Below are 27,959 nucleotides of genomic sequence, written 5' to 3' on the forward strand. Positions count from 1 at the left end.
GTGACTCTGGCAGACAGTGTGTGAGGCTCTGTGCTGGAACAGAGCAGCAATGCAGCAAGCTTGTTAATGTCTGGGGTTTGTTCCTGTTCACTGATTTGTACCCTCAGTATAGGATGATCAACTCATTGTATTCATAACAAACTGTGAACTCTGAAGGGAACTTCTTTAATGTGCACATGTGCACACAGGTTTGCTCTCTAGCAGTCTCAGATGACTGGGTGCAGCAAGAATTCTCTGCTTCTTTTTGTGAGCTTAGCACTGAGGCTGTGTAACCTGGGAAGAGACTCGGGGGGGTCATCTGGTAGTGGTGGATTCTTGTGCTCTGAAAGGAGAGAGTTAACTGGAATACTGGTTGGAAGAACTGCAAGCGTGGCTCTCATGTAGAGAGGTGATCCTGATGATATAGCTGGCTATCCTTTTTACTGGATTTTGTGGGCATATTTCCATGTAATTTAATGATGTCTGGGCCCATTCTCTCAGTTCTCTTCTATTGTTTTTTCTGCTTATTGACCCGTTGGCTCTTCTAAATGCACAGCACAGGGAAGGAGGGAATTCTGTGTAAGGAGTGTGAGAACATAAACCACCGCTTTCTGCCAAATTTAAGCTTTTCTTTATTTTCCCTATTGAAGCTTCTAGTTGTGTGGCAGAGTAAAAGCTTTTCAAGTGCAGGCAGTAATGCTCTTAAGACTTCAGACTGCTTATTTTCACATTCACTCAAAGCTTTATCCAACAACAGCAACGGAATAATACTGACCTGTGAGTTGCTTTCCTGCTTGTGGCTTGGACAGATTCACTCTGATTTAGATCAAGAACTGGCTGGAGGGCCAGGATCAGATGGTGCCACATCCAGTTGGCAGCCAGTCACTAGCAGTGTCCCCCAGGGATTGTCCAATATCTTTATTGATGGTCTGAACCAGGGGATTGAGTCCAGCATCAATAAGTTTGCAGATGACACCAAGCTAGGAGCAGGTGTTGATCTGTTGGAAGGTAAGAGAGCCGTGCAGAGGGACCTGGACAGGCTGGATGGGTGGGCAGAGGCCAATGGGATGAGATTTTACAAGGCCAAGTGCAGGGTTCTGCACTTTGGACACAACAACCCCAAGCAGTGCCACAGGCTGGGGACAGAGCATCTGGAGAGCAGCCAGGCAGAAAAGGACCTAGAGTGGCTGGAGAGCAGCCAGGCAGACAGAGACCTGGGGGTACTGGTAGATAGTAGCTGAACATGAGCCAGCAGTGTGCCCAGGTGGCCAAGAGCCAATGGCATCCTGGCCTGGCTCAGGAGCAGTGTGGCCAGTAGGACAAGAGAGGTTATTCTTGCCCTGTACTCAACACTGGTCAGGCCACACTTTGAATGTTGTGTCACTCAATTCAAGAGAGATGTTGAGGTACTGAAACCTGTCCAGAGAAAGGCAACAAAACCGATGAGAGGTCTGGAACACAAACCCTATGAGGAGAGGCTGAGGGAGCTGAGGGTTGTTTAGCTTGGAGAGGAGGGGGCTCAAGGGAGACCTCATTGCTGTCTACAACTACCCAAAGGGAGGATGTATCCAGGTGGGGTTGGTCTCTTCTGCCAGGCAACCTGCAACTGAACAAGGGGACACAGTGTCAAGCTGTGCCAGGGGAGGTCTATGCTGGATGTTAGGAGGAAGTTGTTCCCAGAGAGAGTGATTGGCATTGGAATGGGCTGCCCAGGGAGGTGGTGGAGTCACCGTCCCTGGAGGTGTTCAAGAAAAGCCTGGATGAGGCACTTAGTGCCATGGTCTAGTTGACTGGCTAGGGCTGGATGCTAGGTTGGACTGGATGATCTGGGAGATCTCTTCCAACCTGGTTGATTCTGTGATTCTACTCAGATTCAACTGTGAAGCAAGCAACAGGCTGCTGTAAGTTATCCCCTTTTGCAGCATCAAAAGCAAGCAGCTGAGATACTGTCATGGGAAGAAATAATTTTAATCGTCTGAGAGGTGTTGGAGTAATAGGTTAGTAAGGAGGGGGAGGATTCTTCTCAGTTAAGGTAGCTGTTCATCTGCCCAGGCCACCTTCCTCTTCCTTTGCAGGCACAGGGAGGAAACAGGCACTTCCAAGAGGCAGTTCATCTCTGTCTCGAGCAGAAGTCTCCTGAAAATTAGGTGGCTCACGCTCCAGGAATGCTTTTCTGCCCCTGCTTACAAAGGGTGTTGAGGCTGAGTGACTTGTGTGCAGGTGCTTGGGCTGGAGCCATCTGGAGCTGGATGGGTTAGATCCTGGCCATGGATCCAGGTGGCAGGTAGAACAGCAGAGATCTTTTCTAGAGAGAGGAGAGGAAAGTTGAAACACCTTGGTATACCAAAAGGTTGTTCCCTCTCTTAAGTCAACACCTCTGTAGTATAGGAGGATCCAAAGGGTCCACTACTACAGAAGTACTGCCTAGAGACTTTGTCAGTGGGTTCTCTACATCCCAGCTTTCAGCATATCGTGTCAGCATGAGTCCTTTAGTTGTATCTGTCCAGTGAATTTCTGGCTTTAACCATCTTGCCCTGATTTTCACATCTGCTCAGGGGCTGTCTTCTTGAAAGACAGCAAACAGAAGATGCTTTATGAAATGCTGCTGTCACCTTTGTCTCCCCATGCTGTTCTTTCTGTTCCCCAGTGTGGTGAGGACATGCTTTTCACTGGAGTTACTGTGAGTTTGTAACCAGGGCATAACTGGTAACACCACCTATAATTAAAACTGATTAACTGTCCCTATTATATGCCACTCTTTTTCAGTTACTAAAACTTCAGTGGCTCAGACTGGAATTTTCCATGCTGTGTGTCTGCCTCCAGCTGGATCCTTTGGGGTTCTTTTGCAGCTCTCTCAGAGAACAAACTGGAAGCAGAAAAAAGACATTGTGTCCACATCTTTTTGTCTAGTAGTCCATCAAACACTTAATTGTGAGGTGCTGCTGGGATGTTCTTTTTGCCAGTCTCATAAAACCACCCATGTGTGGCCAGCTTACAAAACTCTAAAAAGAGCTGCACATACCTGAGAGGTTTTTTGGAGGGCAGCAGCTAATTTTTTCCAAGGATTTAGTGCTCACTGTAGTTGTGTCCCTGTTAGAGTAGCTAACATGATCTGTCCAGAAGAACTGTGGTGACTGAGCAAGCAAGACCTTTCCTGTGAATGGTTTTCCCAGGGCTATGGTGCTGGGGAGAAAGGAAAGCTCCTTTCTGTGCTCCGTCTCTCTGCTCTTTGTGTTGGGGCAGTACGGCGGAGACCGCAGCCTGACTTGAATACTGAGAAGTGTTCATTTGGGACAAGGAAGCAGAGCCAGAAGTGGGAGGGAGGAGGACAAAAGGAGGTATAACCTTGGACAACTGGCAAAGAGGGTCTATAGACAGGCCTGTATCTTGGAACTGAACCCAGGCCCATACGTCAACACTGCTGCTGTCCAATGAATCCTGAGAAAACAGCTCCGTGCAAGGCAGTGTCCTCTGTGGCTGTGAGCCACTAGGAGGAGCATGCAGGCTGCTGCTGTTCCCTCTTCTGCTGCTGCCGTTCCTGCTTCTGCTGCTGCCACTAGCCTGCGTCTGCACTGCCCCCCTGCCCCTGCTTCACCAAAAATGGTGAATTGCCAGGAACTTTTGTGACTGCCCTAAGATAGTCAGGAAAGCTTAGGTGATCAGGAGCCAGGAAATGGGAGCAGAACGTTAGAGCTCTCTATGTTACTTCCCAGTAGGAGATCATCACCTTGTTTATCAGCACAGAATCTTCACTCTGCTGCTTGGCTTTCTGCAAGGCTCAGGCACTCCATTCAGTGCAGACAAGGAAGCTGTTGTTTCCAGAGTCCAGGAAGCTTCCCTGCTTTTTCATGGAATAGAATCATAGAATCAACCAGGTTGGAAGAGACCTCCAAGATCATCCAGTCCAACCTAGCACCCAGCTGTACCCAATCAACTAGACCATGGCACTAAGTGCCTCATCCAGTCTTTGCTTGAACACCTCCAGGGATGGCAACTCCACCACCTCCCTGGGCAGCCCATTCCAATGGCAGATCTTTCTCTCTGGGAAGAACTTCCTCCTAAATCAGTTGCTGAAAGATTGTCTTGAATTTCTGAGGGGGGGGGGTTAAATTTGATAACAGGAAAAAAAGTCTTCTACCAAAAAGATTGTCAAACATTGCAACAGGCTGCCCAGGGAAGCAGTGGAGTCATCATGCCTGGAGGTATTTAGAAGATGTGTGCATGTGACACTGAGTTACATGGTTTATTGGTGATATGGCAGTGCTGGGTTGGGCAGGAGGTTCTTAAAAGACTCTCCCAACCATAATTATGCTGATTCTGTTGTTACCTGTACCAGAGAAACAAAAGTTGTGCACATCTCTGCCGAGCTCCAGTGAGGCTCTTAGAATCACAGAATCATTTTGGTTAGCACTCCTGCTGTCATCACAGTCCTTCTTACCTTCTAGGTGCCTATGGTATATGTCAAGTAAAGCAGTTAAAGCAGTAAGCAAACATTAGCATCTACAGGTGAAGTCTGTTTTGAGGCACTGACTGTCTGGTGACAGTCTGCTGAAGCACTCAGCAACGTGTGGAGATGTTTTAGCCCTTAATCACACTACATCAAGGGAGTCATTAACAAGGGTGAAAAATGAGCAGCATGATTTAGTATCCCTGGATCAACCTCTCTGATCAGGGATCTGGGTTAAATTAGAGGTTTGAAGGAGCATGGTTGAGTGAATGTGAATTCAACCTTTGTGGATGTCCCATCAGTGTGAGCACATTGTTGGAGTCTTGTGGTGCCATGAACGGGTGCATGGAGAACAAGGCATTGTGCCTGCGTAGGATGCTGCTGGCACAGCATTCATTAATACTGGAGTAGATTCTGTTCCATGGTCCCTGCCTACATGGTGTACTTCTGTGAAAGTACAGGGCATACTTGGTCAGTTTGCCTAGGGCTTTGATCATAGATGTTACAAAAAGCAAGGTGGGGATGGTTCAGCCTCCTTCCTGGAGTATTTTCCAGCTTGAGTAGTTGTTTATCCCAGCTTCAGGGTCGGTATGGTGAAGACTTTGGTGTGTAACAGGTATGAGAGCTTTCATCTGTGTTTTGCCTCAGATTACTATCTGCAAAATGCCACCACTGACAGTGGCTAGTTGGCCAGCTATTTTTGTCAGTTGTTTCTTTACCCCAGGTACGTAGTTACATATCTGAAAGCTTTGACTTTTATAGCCCTTGCTCCTCTTCAGGAATTCAGATGGCCTTTATATTGTTGGTAAGTGTTCCACTTCAGCAGCAACCTTTTTTAGTTCTGTGCTGCTTGTTTGAGAAGTCCTCTTGGGACTGCAGTAGGTATTGAAGGGGCATTGTAGCCAGGTAACCAGCAATAGAACAAGGGGACACAGTCTCAAGTTGTGCCAGGGTAGGTATAGGCTGGATATTAGGAAGAAGTTCTTCACAGAGAGAGTGATTTCCCATTGGAATGGGCTGCCCAGGGAGGTGGTGGAGGCACTGTCCCTTGAGGTGTTCAAGAAAAGCCTGGATGAGGCACTTAGTGCCATGGTCTAGTTGATTGGATAGGGCTGGGTGCTAGGTTGGACTGGATGATCTTGGAGGTCTCTTCCAACCTGGTTGATTCTATGATTCTATGGAAGTCCTGCTTGGAAGGAAAGTCCCATCTGAGGGGTGAGTGTCAAGTGGATGGGGCCAATCTCTTTTTGGTAGTCCACAGCAATAAGACAAGGAACAATAGGTACAAACTGGAATGTAGAAGGTTTCACCTCAACATGAGGAGAAACTTCTTTACAGGGAGGGTGACAGAGCACTGGAACAGGCTGCCCAGAGAGGTTGTGGAGTCTTCCTCTCTGGTGACTTTCAGAACCCACCTGGATGTGTTCCTCTGTGGCCTACCCTGAGTGATCCTGCTTTGGCAGGGAAGTTGGACTTGATGATCTCTGGAGGTTGCTTTCAACCTCTAGAGGTCTGTGATTCTGTGAAAACAACTCACTAACTCTCTTGGGCTTTAAGATAAGAGAGCAGGCCTGGGTTAAAGCAACTGGGAGAGGTGACCAAGGGGAGAGGATTGTGAGAGTGTTTTCATTCCCAGGTGGCTCTGACACCATCTTTTCCCTTGCAGATGGCTGTACTCCGCTTATGTTGGCGTCTCTGCGTGTGGGCGGCTCTGATATCAGCGAGGATGATGAGGATGCAGAAGATTCCTCAGCAAATATAATAACAGATTTGATCTATCAAGGTGCCAACCTGCAGGCCCAGACAGACCGCACTGGGGAGATGGCACTGCACTTAGCAGCCCGCTACTCGAGGGCAGATGCCGCCAAACGGTTGCTGGATGCTGGCGCGGATGCCAACGCGCGGGACAACATGGGGCGGACTCCCCTGCATGCAGCTGTGGCTGCTGATGCCCAGGGTGTCTTCCAGGTATGGCAACTGAGGAACCCCTCTTAGAGCAGCTGTTTGAGCTTGCCCAAGCTGCACTCTGCTCACAGGCTTGCTCTCATGCCTCCTGCAGTGTGATGGCCTGGTCAAACTGTGTTTTGCCTTCAATTTCCTCAGGTATTTATAGCCTGAAGCACCCAGCCTGTGTGAATCCTCTGGCATGTGGTTGTTCGCCTCTGCTGCCTTCTATCTGGATCCTTGTGCTTCAGTGCTCAGGCTGCTTTTCCATTGCAAAGTTTCATAGTGGTGCTGAAACAAAGTCTGTCTTCCCCTGTTGTCCAGATCCTGATCCGTAACAGAGTGACAGACCTGGATGCTCGGATGAATGACGGAACGACCCCCTTAATTCTGGCTGCACGTCTGGCTGTGGAGGGCATGGTGGCCGAGCTGATTAATTGCCAGGCAGATGTGAATGCTGTAGATGACCACGGTAATGGGAACACAATGTACTGGGCTGAGCAAGTGTTTGTCCTGGTGCAGGCAAGGAGGGGTGGCCTTCTGCTCTCCCTGTGTGGGCTGCTTGTTAATTCATTAGCTAAGTCAGACATTAGGCTCTCCTGAGGAAGTCCTCCCAGCAGTTCTAAACTGCAGGTTGCTGCACTGTGGCTTGGTTAAGCAGTCCTGGAAGAGGAGCTGAAGAAATAATGGGGTTGGATGTGCTGTTGTTTTCTGAACTAGAAGTAGGACCCTGGGAGCAGATTATTTAAAAATTAAACACAAAGCCATCTCAGGGCAAGTGCCAAAAGTCCTGCTGCATGTTGGTAATGTAGAGGTGTTACTAAGGCTTCCAGAGTGTAAATGTCACTTCAGGACATATTTACATGCTCTGTGGTTGCTTTCTTCCCTCAATGTGTTCTGTTCATGGTGGTGCTTCAGCAAATATCTCCTTAGCTGAAGCTGTTGGGTTTCCCTACAGGTAAATCTGCTCTTCACTGGGCTGCTGCTGTCAACAATGTGGAAGCAACACTAGTTCTGCTGAAAAACGGAGCCAACAGAGACATGCAGGATAACAAGGTACAGTGGGGATGCACTCTAGGTGTGCACGGCATGGCTGTGCTTCCTAACTGGAGACATGTCTTTAGCATCTCTTCAGCCTAGAGAAGAGAGGACTCTGGGGAGCCCTCACAGCTGTCTTCTAGTACCTGAAGGGATCTGACAGGAAGGCTGGAGAGGGATTTTTCATAAGGGTGTCTGGCAATAGGATAAGCAGGAATAGTTTTGAGATGAGGGTGAGTAGATTCAGACTGGACCCTAGGAAGAAGCACATCAGTATAAGGGTAGTGGCACTCTGGAATGGGCTGCTCAGGGAAGTTGTGGATGCCTCCTGCCTGGAAGTGTTCAAAGACAGGCTGCATGAGGCATTGATCAGCTGAGTCTAGTTCAGAAGTGTCCCTACCCGTGGTGGGGAGATTGAGATAGGTGATCTCTAAGGTCCCTTCCAACCTGAGCCATTCTATGATTCTTTACTGTTGGTAGTGAACTAAGTTCAGATTCTGTAAACTGGGTTCTTAGTACAGGTCTTCCAAACCTACACTGAGACTGGAATTGTCTCCAAGTGATATCCCCAAATCTTGTAGGACTTGCAATACGGGAGAGCAGGTCTCTGAGTATCAGTGCTGTCCTGCTTTTCTTGCACAAAAGGAATGCACACAGCGGTGTGGGAGCACCAGGGTGAAGTGCTGCTAGTGCCAAGCAGCTGGATTCTGGTTAGCAGAAAGGTCTGGCAGCACATCCTGTCATGTTTCTAGGGGTCTCAGTGCAAGGCAGATATGAGAGAGAAGCCCATCTGAGAGACAGTCCACACTGTGCAGATCTCTGTAGCTTCACCGTTAGCTCGTCTGTGTCTTAGTCTGGTTTCTTTTCTCTATCTAGGCGGTCTTACATATTGCTTAGATCTTTACTGGGCTGGTGTAGTGCTTTCCCTCTTAGGGGACAATGAAAGAAAGCACCAGATGCTTTCACAGCTCCTCCAAGGACTCGTGTCAGAATAATGTACTTCATGGTGGGGTGGCTTTACCTGTCGTGTTGTCAAATCGTCTCTCGTAATCTGCCTTGCTCGATGGCAACCTCTCAGGTGGGCTCTTCTTCGAGGCCAGTAATGTGGCACCGCATTAAACATTGATTTCAGGCATGGCCACACCACTGAGGCTGCATTAGCTGTAAGTCAGTGCCAGCACGATGAAGCCACTAAAGTACTTCCTCTCTGCTTTCAGGAAGAGACACCCCTTTTCCTTGCTGCTCGGGAAGGCAGCTTCGAAGCAGCAAAGATCTTGCTGGACCATTTTGCCAATCGAGACATCACAGACCACATGGATCGCCTGCCCCGAGATGTGGCCCAGGACCGCATGCACCATGACATAGTGCAGCTTCTCAACGAGTACAACGTGGCGCACAGCCCCACTGGGCACCCCGGCGCCATGCTCAACTCTGCCCTCTCCCCAGTCATCTGTGGCCCAAATAGGTCCTTCCTCAATCTGAAGCATGCTTCGTTAAGCAAGAAGTCGCGAAAACCGAATGCCAAAGGCATCATGCCCACAAACCTCACCAAAGATGCCAAGAGGAGAAGGAAGAAGTCCCTCAGTGAGAGCAAAGGGCAGTTTTCGGAGAGCTCAGTGACCCTGTCACCTGTTGATTCCCTGGAATCACCTCATGCCTTCGCATCCGAGCCAACATCGTCTCCTGTGATGCCGTCACCGGGGGTGCTACACTCGTCACCCAGCTCGCTGCTGACCGCTCCATCGGTGCAGGCTGCACACACCATGTCCTTCTCCAACCTCCACGAGATGCAGCCCCTAGGACGTGGATCCAGCACGGTGCTGCCATCCGTCAGCCAACTGCTTTCCCAGCACAGAACCACCCCTCCCAGCAGCGGGCTCAGCAGGCTGCGGCCAGCCAACGTTTCCACTGAGTGGATGAACCGCATGGAGGTGAACGAATCTCAGTACAACGAGATGTTCGGCATGGTGCCGCAGGTGATGCACCCGCACCCCACTGTTCCTCAGCAGAGCGGCCTGGTTCAAGCAGATGCAAAGCACATGGGAGTATCCAGGGAGTCTCTGCCCCCTATCATGACTTTCCAGCTGGTTCCCAAGGGTGGCATAAGCCAGCCAGCACTGCCACAGCAGGCCCAGCCAAACTGCGCCCAGAACATGGCTGGGCCTCTTAGCTCCATGTACCAGATACCAGATATAGCTCAGCTGCCCAGCGCCTCGTTCTCCATGGCTGCCATCCCTCAGCAGGACGGGCAGGTGGCTCAGACGGTCCTCCCGGCCTACCACCAGTTCCAGAGCTCGATGGGCAAGTACCCTACGCCGCCCTCGCAGCACAGCTGCTACTCCTCGGCCACAGAACGGACTCCTAGCCACAACCGGCACTTACAAGGCGAGCACCCATACCTGACTCCGTCGCCTGAATCTCCAGACCAGTGGTCAAGCTCTTCCCCACATTCTGCCTCTGACTGGTCTGATGTGGCAACCAGCCCTAGTAACAACCAGCGTGGGCCAGCAGCCGCTCACATGACAGAGCAGCAGCGGAACATGCAGGTGTATGCCTGAGGGCAGTCCAAGTTGAAGCCCAATTCGAACGGACTCCAGAACTCATGAAGGTCTTCCAGGATGGAAATGAAGAACCGTTTTAGCATCCAAGAGTCTTAATGAGCCCAGGCTGTTCTGTTGTCGGAAGGACTGTGGTCACTGTAGGCTTCTGTGCTTTTATGCTAAACAGAACTGTAGAAGCTGGTGATGGAGAAGACCAGCTGGGTGGCTTCTAACCAACCCCCATGCACTTTGGGTGTGATTGCTGTCTGCACTGGATTCTCCAGTCTGCTTTTAAACATGTTCCACCATTTCTGTGGGGAGACAGATCTTCAGCTTAATGCATCTCCTGGTCATTTCTCCAGAAATTTAGCCAAAAATGGCTTTGTATCCTTATTTTGTTGCTCCTTTTGTTACCCACATAGCCTCTCTCTGAAGCACCTTCTACTAGTTCTCCTCGAGTTCAAGTTGCCTTGTTTTGACACAGCTCAGAGCTGCACCCACATTCCTGGACTCCTCCTTCCTGTGGCCACTCTTGCTCAGCAAGCGAGCCAGACTTCCCAAAATATCTGCAGGTCAAGTGACACCTTCTGCTCCAGCCTTTCCTCTTCAGGAGCCTCTGACTTGTACAAACCCACTAACACCCCTTAGCATTCTCCCTGCCTGGTCCTCAGGTGTTAGGAGATGATATATGCATATTGTGTACTCTTAGGTCTCTTTTTTTCTGCCCCCCCCCCAAAAAAAAAAACCCTGCTGGTCTGACCCTGTCCTCCCCAGCAGTGGCCTGTAGGCACACCTCTCCTCTGTTACCATGTCATATGTCTTCCCTGAGACACACCTGACCCTTCTGACACACTACCCTACCCTACTCGTACCCCTGTCCTGTCAGGTGTGTCATTGGACTGCCTTCACAGGCTCTTGTGATGGAAGAGATGCCCTGCAACTGACACAGGCCTTTTTGGAAGCTCTTGGGATGAGCCTGAGTGTTTCAAAACCTGACAACACAGGTTCCCAGCATTCTTGCACAGTACTCCCCTCCCCTCCATCCAAGGGTGGCTGTGTCCTGTCCTCCAGATACCATATGCTGCCTCTTTATGATCTTATCAAAAAGTGTCGAGGACGTTGTTACATGTTTGCAGTGTGCGTCCTTCTGCGTCAGGAGCGGTGTCCAGCCCTTTGAAAAGTGTGCCTTTTACTTCAGCCCAGGGGAAGGGCTGCCTCCTCCTCCTCCCCTCCCAACAAAGAGGTTGCAGCACTGACTCCTGAGCAGGCAGCCAGCAGCATGCCTGAAGCCAGGAGCTGGACTCAAGCAGCAGACCAGATATCTCAGATAACAGAAGCTGTTGCCTGATGCGGTTTGGTTAGCAGGTTTGGAGCTGCCCTGTGCTCTCGGCTGCAGCCCGTGTCAAGGTCTCCCAGCTGAGGTGCCCCACGTGCTCTGTGGGACAGCAGTGCCATTCATACTACAGCTCCCCCGATGGTTTTGGAGCTACTGAAGCAAGCTGTTGTTGACCTTAGACAAACAGCTACCCTTCCTGCTTTGTCCATGAGAGTCACGCTTCCCTTGAAGGGCTGTGGACCGGTCAGCAGCCGAAGTGAACAGTTCTGGGGATGGTTTGCTCCTACCTCTTCGGGGGAACCCTGCAGACACGTGTTCCAAAGAGACCGGGGCCGTCGGCTGCCGCCAAAGGACAGAGCAGGCTGCCGCCCCGGAGCAGTGGCTGCTCAGCATCCTACCGTGTACAGTATTTTCTCTGATGTTTCTTTCCGTTCTGATCAAGAGCAAAAGCTTTTTCTCGCCGTTCAACTCCATGGTACATGAAGGCAGGGCCTCAGGAGGAGCTGGTTCCCGGGGCCAGCATTTTGGGCTGAAGTTTTTAACTCTGAAGTTACTGCTTTTTGTGACCCACGCAGCAGTGTCCCTGGCACGTTTGCTGTGGTGCGTCCCGTGAAGTTTAGCTGCAACTGACTCGGATCTCCAGGCTGGAGCCTGCAAGCTCCTTGGAGGTCTGTCCAGGTACCTGTTTCACTGCAGATAATGAAGTGTTGCTACATCTATGCGAAAGAAACAAAGGGCTTCTCCTCATTAGCCCCAAATAACCAAGTGCCTTCTTATATGTGTGGCTGCCTTTTACAGAATGAGTGCCCTCTGTGGCACGAAGCCAGCTTTGTGTCTGGCATGTTAATACGATGGCCCTCTGCCTGCCTTGTTGTTTTTTTAACTACTTGTAAAGATAATATCTCCTGAAGGTGGTATTTTATCTCGTAAGTTGTAGAGTAACCATTCACACAGCAGCGTTTTCCTGTATTAATAATGGAAAAATATTTGCTTATTTTTACAATTTTTTATAAAAGTCTTTTATGAAAATAGTTGCTGCAAAAAAAAAAAAAAATGTACAAGCAATTTTTATCCCCCCCAAGAATAAAGAGTATGTGCCCAGCGTGGGTGTTGCTGCTCTTTGTCTTCCCCAGCTAGTGTGGCACAGCCACTGGATTCTAAAGCAATCATCGATGTTCAGGAGCTGTTTAGAGCCCTGGCAGGGGAGGGCTCATTAGAACCTCCACAGTCCATGTCGTGATAGAGCTTTCAGGAATTGAGCTTGCTCCATGCTGTGGCTCAACAGTGCCTGAACCCCACTCCTCGGCTCCATTTGTGGGACCTGGAAGCAGCCTAGTTCAGGTGTAGCAGGAGGATTCTGGGTCCCTCGGTAGCTGAGAAGGGGGCAGTAACCAGCAGCCAAGCAGGGGAGCATACTGGGAAGGACTGAGGAGGAACGGGGGCATGGCCTTTCTGAAAGGCTTTGAGTAAGAGCTCTCACTTGCCTTGGGAGTCTGGGAGCTGGAGAAGGGCTGGGGATTTTGTGAAGCTTTTTGAAAGGTGTGAGCAAGCATGGGTCAGGTGGCAGTTAGCAGAGCTACTCTTCCGGGTCCTGTTTGCTTCCCTGGGCAGTTCTTCCAGCTGAGAAGAGGACCCTCACCCTAGAGCTGAGGCTTCCTACTTGGCTTTAGCCTGGCAGCTGATGCATGATGTGCAACTCTTCAGCGTCTGAAATGGGGAATCATGGCTCCTCCGTGATGTTTTCAGCCTTGAAACGTTTGACTTAATTAGGAAGGCAGCCATTGTCTATTTGCTCTCTGTGTTTCAAGCAGGGAGGAGCCACTGATGCCATGAGCTCCACTAGTGCTCACCTGGCTGGTTTCCAGCTCTTGCTGTGCACTTGGACAGAGCCAGTAGCTGAATTCCGATGCCTAGCAGGGATAACGCTGCTGGGGGCATTTTAAGGGTTTAATATTCAAACAGCGCAGCTCCTTTATCTTCTAGCAGAGGCAGCCTGCCAAGTACAAACCTCCAGGAAGCTTTCATTGCTCTTCTCCCACAGGTTGCACATCTGTGCCAAAGTTTAGCGAGCTCTGCTGTGTCTCTGGCACAGCTGCGTCGAGTGTGCTGGTGCACAAGCTGAGGCTTGAAACCGTCTCCTTGGGGATGGCACAGGCATCTTCTGCTGCCTGGGGTGACAAGGGGCTTGTGAAAACCTGTTGTGTTGCATCCAAATAAGCCTAACTGAAGCAGCTAGGCAGGGATCTGGGGCATCTCTTACCTAACCAAAAAGTAGTTGAGGAGCCTCAGGCTCCTTTAGGGAACATTTTCTTGCTTTTTCATCAAACAAGGATGGAGCCCTTCTAGGGGGCTGCTGTGTTTGAAGGGTTTCCCCACAAGTCAAAGCAGCTGTGTTTGAGCACAGGAAGGCTTTACCCTTTGAGCCTGGAGGACACCTGTCAAACTGGGCCATGCTTGAGAGGTCTTGGGAAGCAGTAGCAGCTGAGTCCCAGTTGTGTGATCCAAGGTCTGATGCTCCTCCTGCCCTATGGTGAAAGCCAGACATGCCTCTGCACGTGGCATGGCGCTGCTCCCTCTGGGTGTAGCAGCACTCACAGGCTGCATGTTTCAGCAAAAGTTGCCATAAAGGAGGTGTGGGAGATCCCTGAGCGACATGTCTAGAGCCTGACAGCCAGAAGTGATTGCTCCAGCCAGCTACAAGCCTTCAGTGCTGGGGGAAGTGAGACTCACGTCTAGTGCTGGATCCTCTGTGAGTAGCTGCCTCCTGCATAGCTCCCAGTCTCCTTCCCCTGCCATTCAAGGACCCCTGGAGGAGAGCCAGGCATTGGCTATAGCTGGCAGCAGCAGAGCACTGGTAAGGAGCTGGCAGCTTTGTAGCAGACCATGGGACAGGCAGCAGGAAGATCGTTCAAAGTTGCTTTGTTAGGAGCCAGCAATGTGATGTTCCAGAGCAGCCTGGTCAAAGCAGTTGAGCTTCAGCTGCCTCCCACTCGTTCAAGAGGACACCCTGGGGTGAGGAGTAGAGATCATGGTTGAGAAGGCTGCACCCAACAATGCTAAAGGGCTCTGCTGGGGCTCAGAGCAGTCTCCTGAGGGTCAGGGCTGCAGGTACCCAACATGGGGTAGGGGGGGTAGAGGTGTCAGGGGCTGCCTCTGCAGGACCTGCCCCTTTCTCTTGGGGAAGTGCAGACTGATGGAACCCTGCGTCACTGCCGGGCGTGGGGACCAGTCACCTCCACCAGTATCCGACAGCACCTGCCAGCCCCCAGCTGCAGGCTGTTCCCATATCCCTGCATCCTGCATCCAGCTGACAAACATCCCCAGGCAGTTCAAACAAGGGCGGTGTGTGAGTGACGCATTTCAAAGCTGGGCAGGGCGTGGGGTGCCATGCCTTGGTTGGGGACACGGGCAAAGCCAGTGGGTAGCACCTGTGGCCTGGCTGTTCACCACAGGGATGCTTTGGCCAAGATCAGGGCAGCCTCACCTGTACTAGCACCATGTCCAGCCAGGACTGGGTGAGTGGGCATCCCTGCCTGTTCCCAGACTGCTCAGGGACACAATATTATCTCTGTGTGTGTTATTAATGCTAATTGCAAGGGGTTTATTGACCAACTAGGAGAGGTTCTTCCTGTCCTTCTAGGGAAACATTGAGTGCAAACAGAGTGGAGATCTGGGCATCTTTCCAGCAAAGTGGGGGGGATAGAGTGGAATCAGCAGTAAGAATTTTATGGTGGGAATCACCTGAGCTGGGCAAACACTGCTGCTGCTGAGCACTGGCATATAAAGGGCAGCTCCTCTCCTCTCTGTGACCCACGAGAAGCCGTTATTCTCCTGGTCTCTGGAAAGCAGGTGAGGAAGGAGACCCGTGCAGGGTGGCTGGGACCTGGGGATGCTCCGAAGTGGATTGTGGGCAAGCATTAGCTGGTCCCAGCACTGGAAGCTCCTGGGCAGCTTGGTGCTGCCCTTGCTGGATGGAGCAGGCTGCAGCAATGCAATTTTCAGTCCCATGCTGACTTTTGTCGCTGCTTCTTTGAGGGGAAGATGAGCTGCGTCTGCAAATCAGCCTGGTGCCCGCGGATTAGCACCGACAAAGGGGAACTGCCCTGATGTGGCCCATTCACACAACCCCTGGCCTGCGTCCGGCAGCGCTACGCGCTCGGGGGGGGAGGGAGGAAGCTCTGCTGTGCGCACAGTCCCTGCAGCCCTCTCATCCCTGAGAGGGTTTGCCGGAGCCATTGCAACTGCAGCCTGGTGCCAAGGCAGGACTGGAGTCCCAGTGCTCTCCCCATGCCCTCACCGAGCAACTTGGCTCACCCAGCTGCTTCCTCAAGACTGCGACTGGTGGGGCCAGGACACCCCACTGCCAGCATGAGCTGGGGACAGAGTGCTGGCATGGGACACTGACTCGTGCCAGGGAGGGGAGAGGGAGACGTAGTCCCCCGAGGCTGCCATCGCCTCTAGGCAGCTGAAAGGAGCTAGATTCAGTCCACAGCACGTCAGGCTTGCCATCTCTAGGTACAGATGGCATCTCCTGTCTCCAGGGAGCTGGTGTGACTCCCTGAGCTCTTACAGGGAGCGCCTCCAGGAGCAAGGAGGATGGCGACAGCAGCCAGACTCGGCGTCCTGCTGCTGGGCTGCCTGGGACTCCTGCAGCCAGCCGGTGAGTCCCACGACTTGGGGGGCAGCTGCTTTCACAGCAGAGCCGAGAGGGAGCCACACTGCATTCTGACCAGTGGCACAGGCTGTGCCTCATCCCTCCCTATGGCTCTCCTTCCACAGGTGCCCGGCACATAGACTACTGCCCCCAGGGCTGGTCCTACTACAAGTCCAGCTGCTTCAAGTACTTCAGTCAGCCTCAGACCTGGGACGAGGCTGAGGTAAGCATACCTCAGGGGCATGCAAGTGGCTGAGGTACCCCATCTCTTGTGGGTGCCCCAGCACTGATGGCTGTCCCTGCAGAGACACTGTCAGGCCAGCTATACTGGTGCCCATCTGGCTTGGGTGGAGGAGCCCCGGGAAGCAGCCACCTTGAAGAGGGTCATCTCCTACTACCAGCGAGTGCAGCCTGTTTGGCTTGGCCTACACTATGGGCATGAGGTGAGATGGGGAGTGGTGAGGGGTGCCAAGGGGCTGAGGGGCAGCAGCGCCATGCGTCTAACCCCTGTCTCCCTGCACAGAGCCAGGCCTGGCAGTGGGCAAGTGGGGCCAGGTACAGCACCAGCAATGGGCTGGCTGGGAATGGCGCCCAAGGGGGAACCTGCGGAGTGCTGACCCACCTCAGTGGTGAGTGCCCAGACTCCACATCAACCTCCAGGGCTTGGTCTCTCCTGGCCTCCCTACTTCCTTCTCCACTGGGTCTTGTGCCCTCTGGGGGTGCTGCAGCAGGCAGAGCTGGTGCCCTTGTTTCTGAACCCCACCAACCTCCAGCCCCTCCCTCCGGCAGGCTTCACCGTGTGGTCCAGCACAGACTGTGCCCAGAAGCATCACTACATCTGCAAGTTCACCCCCACACAGTGAGCACAGCCCTGGGCCCATGGCAGGGCCATGCACCAGCAATGCCCCTGCCTTGCTACCTCTGCTCCTCTTCCCCTCAACCCCTAAAAATAAATGTCAATGAAAGAAGCATGCAAGTGCTGTGTCAGCTTGGTGTTGCTGGAAGGCCTTGGGCGGGTGCAGGCGAGAGAGAAGCAGGTCCTGCAGTTGCTCTTCAGGTGTCTCCCATCTTCTGGGGGCTTCAGTGTTGCCACTGCTGATGGAGCTGTTTGGGGGTGAGCTCCTAGGAGTTGCAGGGCTCTCTCAGCCAGGCACTCATACTTGCTCATCCCCAGCCCTCTGGTGCCAAATAGGTGTCCTTGGGGTGCAGATAGCAGGGACAAGAATGTCTCTGGGATGTGGGTGTGGAGAAGATCTGTGTCACAGATGCAGACGGGGATGGGAACTGTCAAGGAGAGGGTGAGAATAGATGCCTTGCTGGGTGCAGAAGGCTCCACAGCAGTCCAGGGACTGCAGTGCTGCCCTGTGGCCATGTTGACAGGAGTGCTTGGACCAAAGGTCCCCTCTTGTGTCACTGCACTGTTGCCACAGGCATCACATGGCTGTTTGCTCTGCTGTTTTGAAGATAGTTCTGCCCTCATCTAGTTCATGGTGCTTTCACCCGCTGGAGCTGCAGCACATGATAGAGGTGGACTACATCTCAGACAGCACAGGTGGTGCTGATACTAAAGCTCTGGAGTCAGTAGGGTAAGCCACAGAGCACCTAGCACACCATGCACTGACCACAGTCATGCCGGTGAGCTATGGACACTGGAGCCGCTGCTGCCCCATGCTATGGGGGGGGCAGGGCTTCAGGAGAGCCCATCCTGCTGCTCAGCCCTGGCTCTAGCTGAGCACATTCCCAGGCTCTGGTGCCCGAGACAGAGGCATCTTGCAACTGCCCCCTCCAAAGCCAGTGCTTGTTCCACTGTCCCTGTCGTGTTGGCTGGCGCTCGCTGACCTTTGAGCGCTGGGGTCCGGTGTGTTGATAAGGCCAGGAGGGCTGTGCCTGCTGCCCGCTGAGTTTATAAAAGCACCATGCAAAGCTCAGCCTGCTGTCTGTCCTGCTGCTTGTCCCACCGCTGATCCCTCCACCTGTGCAGCGGCCGGGGCAAGGATGCTGCGTTTGGTTGGTCGTGCCATGCGCTGCTGGGGAGCGAGGAGGGTGCTACCAGGACCAGAGCAGGCGCTCTGGGAGGCCCAGCACCCCATGGCTGTGCAGAGGGCATGGTGAGCACCCGCACAGATCAGGTGGGGTGGAGGCATAACCAGGGAGGGGCTGGGAGCTGGCAGTGCTTGTAAACCTTGCTGGAGAAGGGGACACTTTCCTGCTTGCTCACACTGTTGCTGGGCACAGGGAGTTGGCAGGGATTTGGGGTCCTTGCTGGTGGCATCCCACTGGGGTCACCACTTATGCCTGAAGCTCAGGGACACCGTGGGACTGTTGCTGTTCCCTCTGCTCCACAGCCTCTCTAGCACTGCTGGGACAGACACCTGGCCCAAAGACGTGGGTATTCTAGCACTGGAGGTGTATTTCCCCGCCCAGTATGTGGATCAGGAGGAGCTGGAGCGATATGATGGTGTGGAGGCTGGCAAGTACACACGGGGCTTGGGCCAGAAGCAGATGGGCTTCTGTGCTGCCCATGAAGACATCAACTCCCTGTGCCTGACGGTGGTACAGCGGCTGGTGGAGCGTGGGCGCCTCTCTTGGGATGCCATTGGCCGCTTGGAGGTGGGCACCGAGACCGTCATCGACAAGTCTAAGGCGGTCAAGACCGTCCTCATGCAGCTTTTCCATGACTCGGGCAACACTGATGTGGAGGGGATTGATACCACCAACGCCTGCTACGGAGGCACAGCCTCGCTCTTCAACGCAGCCTCTTGGGTGGAGTCCAGCGCCTGGGATGGTGGGTGTGGGCAGAGGCTGTGATGTGGTGATCATGGGACTGGATGTTGAGTGGGTGCCATGAGGTGGGAGAAGGAGGCAGGAGGTGGCCTAAACCCCAAAGATGTTTCAGCAAGCCTCAAAGGGAACTGCTGCTCCACTACTCCCATTTGTTGCTTGCCTTGGCTGTGCCACCCGGTAGCATGCAGATGGGAGTACACTAGAGCCAAGGGATAGAGGCTTCTACCTGCTTGATGGCCCCACCAGCCTTCCTGTCCTCCCCCAGGTCGCTATGCCGTGGTAGTGTGTGGGGACATCGCTGTCTACGCCACAGGGAACGCTCGGCCTACAGGAGGTGCTGGTGCCATTGCCATGCTGGTGGGACCCAATGCCCCGCTGGTGCTGGAGAGAGGTCAGCATCATGAGAGCCAGGGATGGTGGGCTGATGGGTGCTGTCTCTCAGGGCTGTATATCCATGTCCCAGATATGGACAGAGGTGCTCAGCTCCACTAGGGCTGGTTCTGGTAGCTCCTGTGGCTGCTCAGTTCCGAGTACTCTGGGATCCTGGCTGACCATACCCCTGTGAGCATTAGAGAGTGAGCCAGGGAGGCTGTCGGATGTGGAGCTGGCATGGGAGTCAGCACCTGTAGGTGTTTTCCATCCAGCTGGGACTCCACAAGACTTCCTGACAGCTGGGCCTCCCTGTGCCTACAGGCCTGCGGGGAACCCACATGGAACATGCCTATGACTTCTACAAGCCTGACCTGTCCTCTGAGTACCCTGTGGTGGACGGGCAGCTCTCCATCCAGTGCTACCTGCGAGCGCTGGACCGCTGCTACGCTGTGTACCGACGGAAGGCAGAAAGCCAGTGGCAGCAGGGTAAGTGGTGGCACTTCCAGGGTGCCTGTGACATCCCTCCAGATGCTGACAGCCTTGTGTTGCCTTCCAGCTGGCATCCAGCGGCCCTTCACCCTTGATGACTTCAAGTACATCATCTTCCACACACCCTTCTGCAAGCTGGTGCAGAAGTCAGTGGGGCGGCTGCTGCTGAATGATTTCTTGGCCACTCCAAACCCTGACACTGCCACTGGTCTCTACAAGGGGCTTCAGTCTTTTCGGTGGGTCCTTGCACTGTGTCCCCTGTCCCTCAGCCTGGCCAGAGACGTGCCTGGGTGGGGCTCTAGACAGCCTCTCTCTGTACAGTGGCCTGAAGTTGGAGGACACCTACACCAGTAAGGAGGTGGAGAAGGCATTCCAGACAGCCAGCCAGGAGATCTTCAACCAAAAGACCAAGCCCTCCCTGCTGCTCTCCTCCCGCAATGGCAATATGTACACACCATCCATGTACGGCTGCCTGGCCTCCCTCCTGGCACAGTGAGTTCTCCAAAAAGCTGACTTGGTGGAGCTGGAGGGAGGTACTTTTTGAGAGAGCAGACCTTGGCCTGGCTGGAGGGCTAGGTGCCAGCACACATCATCCCACCCCAACAGAGACCTGGCATTTGTTTCACAAAATCCCCGGCATGGATGTATCCTGCTCCGTGCTGTTTCTCTGCCAGCCTTTTCATCCCAGCTTCCCAGCTTTCTGGAGCTGGGCTGGCACAAAAGCCCTTTTGTCAATGCCAGGAGGATAAAACCCCTCTTGTCATGCCCAGCAGAATGGCAAACCCTGCAGCAAAGGAGCCATGAGAATGGCCAAGCACCGAGGCAGGACATGAAATTCTCATCTCGGGGCTCCCCAGCAGGTGCCCAGTGCTTGGCAACATGGCCCTGAGTACCAGGACCCCGTCTGCAGTGGGGCAGTAGGCAGTCCCCTACGCCAGCCCCACAGCCTCGAATCTGTTGTGACCCCTAACCTCCCACTGCAGGTCCTCAGCACGAGACCTGGCCGGCTGCCGGATCGGTGCCTTCTCCTACGGCTCAGGGCTGGCCGCCAGCATGTTCTCGCTCCGTGTCTCGCAGGATGCGGCCCCAGGTGAGCCTCACCATGGCAGAAGGGGCTGGAAGGGGAGGGAAGAGCAGAGCAAGGGAGTAGGGGCAGGGGCTGCTGGCAGTGCCATCTCACCTGGGTGGGTCCCCACTGGCAGGCTCTCCCCTGGACAAGCTGATCTCCAGCCTGGCCGACTTGCCAGCTCGCCTGGACGCTCGCAAGCGCGTGGCCCCGCAGGACTTTGCCGAGATCATGAAGCGGCGGGAGGAGACTCATCACTTGGGTGAGTGGGGTCAGGGGCATGTGACACACACCCACTGCCACCCCAGGGCCCCACTGAGCATCACCCCCCTCTCCCTGCAGCCGACCATGCTCCCCATGGCTCCCAGGCGGATCTCTTCCCTGGCACCTGGTACCTGACACGGGTAGATGCCAAATACCGCCGGGAATATGCGAGGAAGCCCATCTAGTCGGGACCAGCGTGGTGAGCCCTGGGGAAGGGCTCTCCTCCCTACCAGCATCCTTGCTCACCCTGAAATGTGGCACTGGCCTCCGTGGGAGACCTCACCCTGGATGGCTGGGAAGCTGGCAGTGGCACTTCAGGCCCCCAAGCTGGTAGAGACTGTGGTAATGTCTGTGCAGACCTGGGCAGCACAGGGGAATAAAGGCATGGAGAAGGGGCAACAGCCTGGCTCTGACTCCTGCTCATTAGTGGTTGCCTCTCACCCCAGGGCCCTTCCCTCAACCTCTGTGGCGCTGGATCACAGTCCCTTACAGGATGTATCCTGTAGGCATCCACTGTGGCCACCTCCCCCACCAGACGTGTGCCTCAGTACCCATTTCTCCAGGGTGGGAGCATGCCCTGACATTGTGGAGGAGCTGAGTAAACCCCAGCTCCTCGATCTCCAGGCTGTGAGCGTCAAGATGCTGTTTTCCTCTTGAGGTCAGTGAATGGGAACACCCCCGTGGGAAAACCCAGGGGGCAGGAGGGGGCAGCTGACGAGGGTGTTCATGGGAGGGCTCAGCCCCCCTTGGACCTCTGCCTGCTCTCTGGGCCATGTCCTAGCACAGGATCATGTCCAGGCGGGACCTTGGCAGGCTTGCAGCAGCCACAGAGACCTTTGCACCCTTGAGCAAACAGCAGTGGGGGATGTGGGTGGGCAGAGGGGCAGGAAGGCTGGGGGCAGAAGTGATAAAGCCTGTAAGAGCTTTGGGGTTGAGAACAAAGCACCTCACACTCTCTTCTCCTGGACCTTTTATTGAGCACAGGGCTACCCCAAGCCCTGAATGGGGCCTACGAGCAGCCAAGTCCAATGATTCCTTGGCCTGGGGAGTTGTTCAGGTGCTGCAGCTGTGAGGAGAGTCCTTGCTGGCAGGCAGGGTTTACACAAGGAGCTGGAAGGCCTCCGTGATGTATGGCTTCAGCTCACCAAGGTCAGACAAGGGGCCTGAAAGCCCCACAACACACCACTGCTCCCCTGCCACTGGGCTGCAGCTGTGGTAGGACTGGAGCTGGACCCCTGCCTTCCCCAGCAGCCCTGGAGAGAAGGAAAGGGGTTAGGGACTGCAGGCTGCCCCACTCACCCAGCACCCAGTGGGTGGCAGAGCTATGCCCACCTCAACAGCCCTCAAAAGATTCATGATGCTGTTTCTTTCCCTCACCCCAAGTCCTTCGTTCTAAACCCCCAAAACCCTGCCCAAGCTGTGTCCTCCCTCTTCTCTATGTCTCCATGCAACATCTGCTCTCTCCCTGCTACAACAGGGACTCAACTCCAGAGTGGATGCAGGGACCCCCCCACCCTGCCTCACGGAGCTCAGGTGTGATGTGAGGACCTCACCAGCAAGTGCAGACAGTGTGTTGGGCTCGGAGGCTTTGGCTCTGTAGATGAGGATGGGGCCTGCCAGTGGGGCTGGCTGCTTGAAGGTGGCCCCGTTGATCTCCTGCAGCACCGGGGTGCTGCCCTGCACTGACCCCGTTGCCCGGTGTGAGGTGCCCTGCAGGGACACCTGTAGCAAGCCCACGTTGCTGTGGGGCTCAGGGGCCACGTCGCTGTGGGTGGTTGTGACCTGCCAGAGAGATACAGACCCTCAGCCCCCGGGCCCTGCAAGCGGCAGGGCACCGAAAAGGGATGTCCTTGGAGAACAACCCAGGGACTGTCCCCAGAACTGCTACTTGGCGAACCCAGGACAGAGTGTCTCTGGGTCAGGCCAATGTGCAAAGCCCCAGGTGTCCCCGCACCTTCAGCCCAGCTTCCTGGGCCAGCAGCAGGGCGTTCACCAGGGTCACCTCCTTCTGTGCTCCTCCAGCCAGCATGCCTGCAGCCACGGCAGGTGTCAGGTAGCTTCCAGAGTCGCGCAGAGATGTCCCTGGGATGCAGGGAGGAGGAAGGATAGGGTGAATGAGCCAGCAGCAGAGTGATCAAGCCCAGGGCTGAAGCAGCTATCGTGGAACCGGTCCACCCACTCATCCATACATGCACACACCTCTATCCCCGTTCTATGCATTCATGCACCCATCCATATCCCTACTCCCTCATCCTCCCAACCCTTCTTCCATCCACCCAGCCCAGTGGGTCCCACGCACTCTCTTGCACTGCTCCCTCTTTGGGGTCCCTGCACCTGGGCACAGGACACAGCCAGCCCAGCTCACCTAGGGTGCAGACCTGCACACTGCCCTGTGTTTGCTTGCCCACTGTGCGTAGCACTGTGCCCAGAGCCTTGGCCAGGACAATCCAGGGCTTGGTCTGGGGTGCAAAAGCCTTGCTGAGAGCCTGTCCATTGACCTGCAAAGAAGAGCAGTGCAAGCACTGAGAACCCACCAGCAAGTGCACAAGGCTACTCCCAATGTACCCATGCTTTACAGACAGGGAAACTGAGGCACAGGGGTCAGGTGCTCTGTGGGGGAACTCACTACACCAGCCAGCCCCTTCCCTGTGGCCATGTCCACGATCTGCATGGCAATCTCCTTGCCACAGCGGCTCTGTGCCTCCCGCGTGCTGGCACCCAGGTGTGGGCAGCTTATGACGTTGGGGTGGTTCACCAGCTCACGGTCCTTTGGAGGCTCCTGCCAACACAGACACAACCCCCCCATCAGCCCCTGATACCCAGCTGGGAGCCATGGGGGGCATTTGCCCCCTCCCCACCTTTCAAGAAGGGGAGCTGGGTTAGGGCTGTGCCTGATCCTGGTTTGCCAGGCTGCTCTGGCTTGGGCAAAGTTAAGGTGAGAGAGCTGAAACAAAGCTCAGAGGGTCCCTATAGCCCCGCTCACCTGTGTGAAGACATCGAGGGCAGCTCCACCGCACTGGCCTGAGCGTAGTGCCCGCAGCAGTGCTCCCTCATCCACAATGCCACCACGGGCACAGTTTACCACCTGGACACCACGGCGGCACTTGGCGAAGGTGCTGTCATTCAGGAGCCCTGCAGAAGGAGAGCTGTGAGCAATGCAGGGCTGCTCCAGCTCCCCTCAAGCTCCTCTTCACCAGCATCCACACCATACCTGTGGTTGAGGGCAGCAGCGGTGTGTGGACCGTGATGAAGTCACAGCGGGGCCATATCTGCTCCAGTGGCAGCTGCTCCACGCCAAATGTGGCTGAGATTTCAGGGGTGATGATGGGGTCATAGCCTATGGTCTGAGGCAGAGCAAGAGCTCACACCTGCAGCCTGGCACAGTGCTCACGGCCAGGCCAGGGGGTCCATGCTCCACTTTGCTCCTCCCTGCCCCAGCTCCTTACCTTCATGCCAAAAGCTTGCATGCGGGTGGCCACCTCCCTGCCAATGCGCCCCAGCCCCAGCACTGCCAGCGTCTTCCCATTCAGCTCCATGCCCATGTACTAGAGTGCAAGGCAGAGCATGAGAGAGTGCATCCTACATGGACACCCACCACCCTGTCCTGCTCAGGGCACTGCACCTGTCTCCTACCTTCTTACGGTCCCACTTGCCCTCCTTCATGGAGGCAGCTGCCTGCGGGATCTGTCTGAAAGGGGAGGCCGTGATCAGCATGGAGACAGAGGGCCATGGGGTACACATCCACCTCCCTGTCCTGCCCCCACACTCACCTGGCCAAGCACAGGATCATCCCACAAGTGAGCTCGGCAGCACTAAGGCTGTTCCCAGTGGGTGTGCTGGGGATGAAGAGTGGTGTCACTGGTGTGCCAACCCCAACCTGACAGGGATCTGCATCCCAGGAGAATGGAGACCCACAGGGTGGTGGTTGCCATGGGTGGTGAGAGCACCCTGCTGAAGCCTCCCCTGTCTCCCCAAGAGTGCAGGCAGGGATGTGCTCCTGCTCTTACTTCATGACAAGGACACCCTTCCTGGTAGCCGCCTCCACGTCCACATTGTCCACGCCGGTGCCTGCTCTGCCTACCACCTGCAGCCTCTCTGCCACCTCCAGCACATCAGCTGTGACTTTGGTGGCTGAGCGGACAATGAGCCCATCACAGTCCTGGGGGGGAACAGAGTTACAGAATTGTTTAGGTTGGAAGTGACCTGTAAGATCGAGTCCAACTCTTGACCTAATACTGCCAAGTCTGCCACTCAACCAAGTCCCCAGGTGCCACATCTATGTGTCTTTTAACTACCTCCAGAGATACTAACTCCACCACTTCCCTGGGCAGCCTGTTCCAGAGCTTGACAACCCTTTTGGTGAAGAAATTTTTCTTAATATCAAATCTAAACTTCCTCTGGTGCAACTTTGGGGCTGTTTCCTCTTATCACTTGTTACCTGGGAGAAGAAACCAACACCCATTTTGCTACAATGTCCTTTCAGGTAGTTGCAGAGTGGGTAAGAGCTTCCTTTTCTCCACGCTAAACAACCCCAGCTCCTTCAGACACTCCTCTTATGTCTTGTTCTCCAGACCCCTCTCCAGCTTTGCTGTTCTTTGGACGTGCTGCAGCATCTCGATGTCACTCTTGTAGAGTGGCCCAAAAATGAACACAGTATTTGAGGTGTGGCCTCACCAACGCCGAGTATAGGGAGACAATCACTGCCCTAGGCCTGCTGGCCACACTACTGCTGACACAAAATCAGACGACACTATTGCTGACACAAAATCAGACGTGTTGGGCGAGTCCGGGGCCGAGGCTGGTCGTCTCGGGAAGGTGGTGGCTTTGGGGACAGCCAGGGGCTTAGGTATGCTGTGTGTGAAACCGGACTAGCTCTTGCATCAGACAGGAGGCGGGGACGAGATCCCCTGGGTGAGGGGTATCCGCGGCCAACCGGGCCAGCCAAACCCCAACTGTGCCCACCCGGACCGAGATCCACGCGTGGGTGCACTTCGGCCGCTCTCACCTTGATCTCCCGCAGCAGCTCCTCCTTGGTCAGTCCGGGCTTCTCCTGCACCCGGAGACCGCCGGCCTGCAGGATCTCCCTGCAGCAGGGGTCCAGGCTGTCGCTGATCAGCACCTTCTGCAGCTTGCCCAACGCCATGGCAGGGGACGTGACGGGCCCGGACGGGACGGGGGTGCCGGCTCTCCTTGCCCGCTGCCGGGAGGCTGCTGCGGCCCCTCTGCCGCGCTAAAAGGGCTGCGAGCGGGGCACGTTTGTCGGGCTCATTGGGTCCCGTCTCCTAATCCCACCTCTTTCCCTTCCCCTCCCCGCCCCAGCCCGCCCGGGCCCCCACCCCCGCCGCGGCGGGAGGAGGCGGAGGGGAACGGAGCCGGGCCCCCAGCAGCCCCAGAGCAAGGGGAGGGGCTGTCCCAGCGGGACCCCGCTGCACCCTGAGCAGGGGTCCTGCACCGCGGCGGTGCCTCAGTTTCCCTGCGCCGCGCATCCCAGCCCGGCGCTGGTGGCAGCCACAGTAGTGAGGGTGGCGCCCCGCAAACGCTGGGGGTGCCGCTGGCGGGAGAGCAGCTCGGCCTTCAGCCCGTGGCGGGTCCGGTCATGCCCCGCCCGGCTCGCCAGGATTGGGGATTTCTCGGACCCCTCGGCCCAGAGCGGGGGCAGTGCTATAGCCCCTGCCCACCCCCGGCACTGCTGTTGAGCAATGACTCTGATAAGGCGCCCGGGACAGCTAGGGGCTTGGTCTAGCCCTGGCCACCGACTCCCAATGACATGGGGTGCACAGGAGCCGCCCAGCAAACGCCCTCCAGAGGGCAAGAGCCACATGGCCATGTCCAGTGACCTCGTGGGGGAAAGTGCTGTCCCTCAAGCCCACTTGCTCATAGGGCCAAACGCTCACAGGCCCCAAGTCTTGCCCATTGCCCACCACTTTCCATGTGCTGGAAGAGGGCAGCAGAATGCTCTCAACCTGAATCCTGAGGGGACTAAGCCCTTCCAGGGGCTGTGTGTGCCTCAAGCAACAGGGATTGGACAAAACTGCCTCATATGAGGTGGTCCTCAGAGCTGTTAAGCCCAGTAGAGCTCCAGTGATGGGCTGATGTTAACAGCCAGGAAGTGTCCAAGATGACTACCCTCGCTGTGGGCAGCGTGGCCGAGTCCAGCACTGTGTACACCCTGGCACTGTGTACACCTTGGTGTGATGTACGCCATGGCACTACCTATACCTTGGTGCTACCTACACCACAACCACAGCCAGAGAACAACTGTGACGCCAGAGTGGGTTAAGTCCAGGGCAAGCCAACACCGAGTGAGAGATGTGGTCAAGGGCAGCAGCTGGTGAAATCTTGAAACTGACCCTTGGTGGGGCTGTGTGACCCAGGGACTGGGACAGGACTCCCTCTCCACAGTCTCACTTGCGGCATGGGCTGGGAACACCAAAATCGTGGGACATGCTGCGAGTGCAAGACAGCCCTGCAGGCGCTTAGCCCCTTGGCACAGCCTTACTGTTGGCCCCGGCCTCTGTTAACTGCTAGGACATTGCTCAAGGCACCTGCTGACCAGTCATGGCGGCACCCTGCCCTCTGTGGAAGCACCTCCTGGGCTTGCCCAAAGCCTCCATACATATCCGTGGCCCTCCTCCCACGCCCACTTGAGAGAAAGCCACTCGTGGCCAAGACGCTGCCACCGAGGCAACATATTCTCCGGCTTTTCCTGGCTGGCTGGTGCCCTCTCCTGGGCAACAGCTCCAGCGGAACGGCCTCAGCGGGCCTGGGCACCGGCTGGAGTACGGGAGGTGCGGCAGGGTGGTGCAGTTGGCAGGCACGTCCTCCTGCTCTTGGCCCTCCAAGGGAGCCTGCCTTAGAAACTTGGCTCTGGTCCCTGCCTGTGTCCTGAGGAAAGGCCCTTTGGGCTGGAGGGGACCCCAAGGCCGCCAGGGTCAGTGGTACGAGTGTCCAGGGAACGAGGGCTGTGGTGGCTGATGATCCACGAGTAGGATGGAGTGTGGGGTTATGGGGACATCACAGTATCACAGTATCACAGTATCACAGTA

At 55.0% G+C, this 27,959-nt stretch overlaps 4 protein-coding genes across 4 annotated transcripts in view; 3 read left to right on the forward strand and 1 right to left on the reverse strand.

Annotated features, from left to right (window-relative positions):
• The window catches only part of NOTCH2 (notch receptor 2), a 114,846-nt gene extending 102,460 nt beyond the window's left edge, over positions 1 to 12,386 (forward strand). Inside the window, exons 30-33 of the mRNA XM_064147220.1 lie at positions 6,093 to 6,394; positions 6,695 to 6,842; positions 7,329 to 7,426; positions 8,626 to 12,386. Coding sequence (XP_064003290.1) covers positions 6,093 to 6,394; positions 6,695 to 6,842; positions 7,329 to 7,426; positions 8,626 to 9,966 — 1,889 coding nt within the window. The 3' untranslated portion in view covers positions 9,967 to 12,386. The remainder of the gene's footprint in view (positions 1 to 6,092; positions 6,395 to 6,694; positions 6,843 to 7,328; positions 7,427 to 8,625) is intronic.
• Positions 12,387 to 15,097: 2,711 nt separating this feature from the next.
• REG4 (regenerating family member 4) lies at positions 15,098 to 16,903 on the forward strand. Its single transcript, XM_064148289.1, has 6 exons — positions 15,098 to 15,133; positions 15,857 to 15,944; positions 16,064 to 16,161; positions 16,244 to 16,381; positions 16,462 to 16,567; positions 16,728 to 16,903. Exons 2-6 carry the CDS (start codon positions 15,881 to 15,883, stop codon positions 16,799 to 16,801), a joined length of 480 nt encoding a protein of 159 aa, XP_064004359.1. The 5' UTR covers positions 15,098 to 15,133; positions 15,857 to 15,880; the 3' UTR covers positions 16,802 to 16,903.
• A 1,028-nt stretch (positions 16,904 to 17,931) lies between these two features.
• HMGCS2 (3-hydroxy-3-methylglutaryl-CoA synthase 2) lies at positions 17,932 to 21,312 on the forward strand. The gene is made up of 9 exons (XM_064148290.1): positions 17,932 to 18,046; positions 18,284 to 18,723; positions 18,988 to 19,113; positions 19,416 to 19,580; positions 19,651 to 19,819; positions 19,905 to 20,075; positions 20,567 to 20,673; positions 20,786 to 20,911; positions 20,992 to 21,312. The coding sequence occupies exons 1-9, from the start codon at positions 17,934 to 17,936 to the stop codon at positions 21,096 to 21,098; spliced, it is 1,524 nt and encodes a 507-aa protein (XP_064004360.1). The 5' UTR covers positions 17,932 to 17,933; the 3' UTR covers positions 21,099 to 21,312.
• A 558-nt stretch (positions 21,313 to 21,870) lies between these two features.
• PHGDH (phosphoglycerate dehydrogenase) lies at positions 21,871 to 26,189 on the reverse strand. The gene is made up of 12 exons (XM_064147224.1): positions 25,919 to 26,189; positions 24,921 to 25,072; positions 24,684 to 24,749; positions 24,547 to 24,601; positions 24,360 to 24,458; positions 24,125 to 24,257; positions 23,897 to 24,045; positions 23,540 to 23,692; positions 23,279 to 23,411; positions 22,868 to 22,995; positions 22,467 to 22,695; positions 21,871 to 22,166 (listed from the first exon to the last, which is right to left on the reverse strand). Exons 1-12 carry the CDS (start codon positions 26,054 to 26,056, stop codon positions 22,012 to 22,014), a joined length of 1,590 nt encoding a protein of 529 aa, XP_064003294.1. The 5' UTR covers positions 26,057 to 26,189; the 3' UTR covers positions 21,871 to 22,011.
• Between the last annotated feature and the right edge of the window lie 1,770 nt (positions 26,190 to 27,959).

Source organism: Pogoniulus pusillus, chromosome 8, assembly GCF_015220805.1.
Source record: "Pogoniulus pusillus isolate bPogPus1 chromosome 8, bPogPus1.pri, whole genome shotgun sequence".
Classification (NCBI taxonomy): domain Eukaryota; kingdom Metazoa; phylum Chordata; class Aves; order Piciformes; family Lybiidae; genus Pogoniulus; species Pogoniulus pusillus.

Bases quoted from the DNA above. Each gene is read 5' to 3' on its own strand.
- REG4 (XM_064148289.1), top strand. From the start codon at position 15,881: ATGGCGACAGCAGCCAGACTCGGCGTCCTGCTGCTGGGCTGCCTGGGA. The intron at 15,945-16,063 runs GTGAGTCCCACG...CTCCTTCCACAG, and splicing joins GGGACTCCTGCAGCCAGCCG to GTGCCCGGCACATAGACTAC. The intron at 16,382-16,461 runs GTGAGATGGGGA...CTCCCTGCACAG, and splicing joins GCCTACACTATGGGCATGAG to AGCCAGGCCTGGCAGTGGGC.
- HMGCS2 (XM_064148290.1), top strand. From the start codon at position 17,934: ATGCTGCGTTTGGTTGGTCGTGCCATGCGCTGCTGGGGAGCGAGGAGG. The intron at 18,724-18,987 runs GTGGGTGTGGGC...GTCCTCCCCCAG, and splicing joins GGAGTCCAGCGCCTGGGATG to GTCGCTATGCCGTGGTAGTG. The intron at 20,912-20,991 runs GTGAGTGGGGTC...CTCTCCCTGCAG, and splicing joins GGAGGAGACTCATCACTTGG to CCGACCATGCTCCCCATGGC.
- PHGDH (XM_064147224.1), bottom strand. From the start codon at position 26,056: ATGGCGTTGGGCAAGCTGCAGAAGGTGCTGATCAGCGACAGCCTGGAC. The intron at 23,412-23,539 runs GTGAGTTCCCCC...TCTTCTTTGCAG, and splicing joins GGAAGGGGCTGGCTGGTGTA to GTCAATGGACAGGCTCTCAG. The intron at 22,167-22,466 runs GTGAGGTCCTCA...CCTTCTCTCCAG, and splicing joins CACACTGTCTGCACTTGCTG to GGCTGCTGGGGAAGGCAGGG.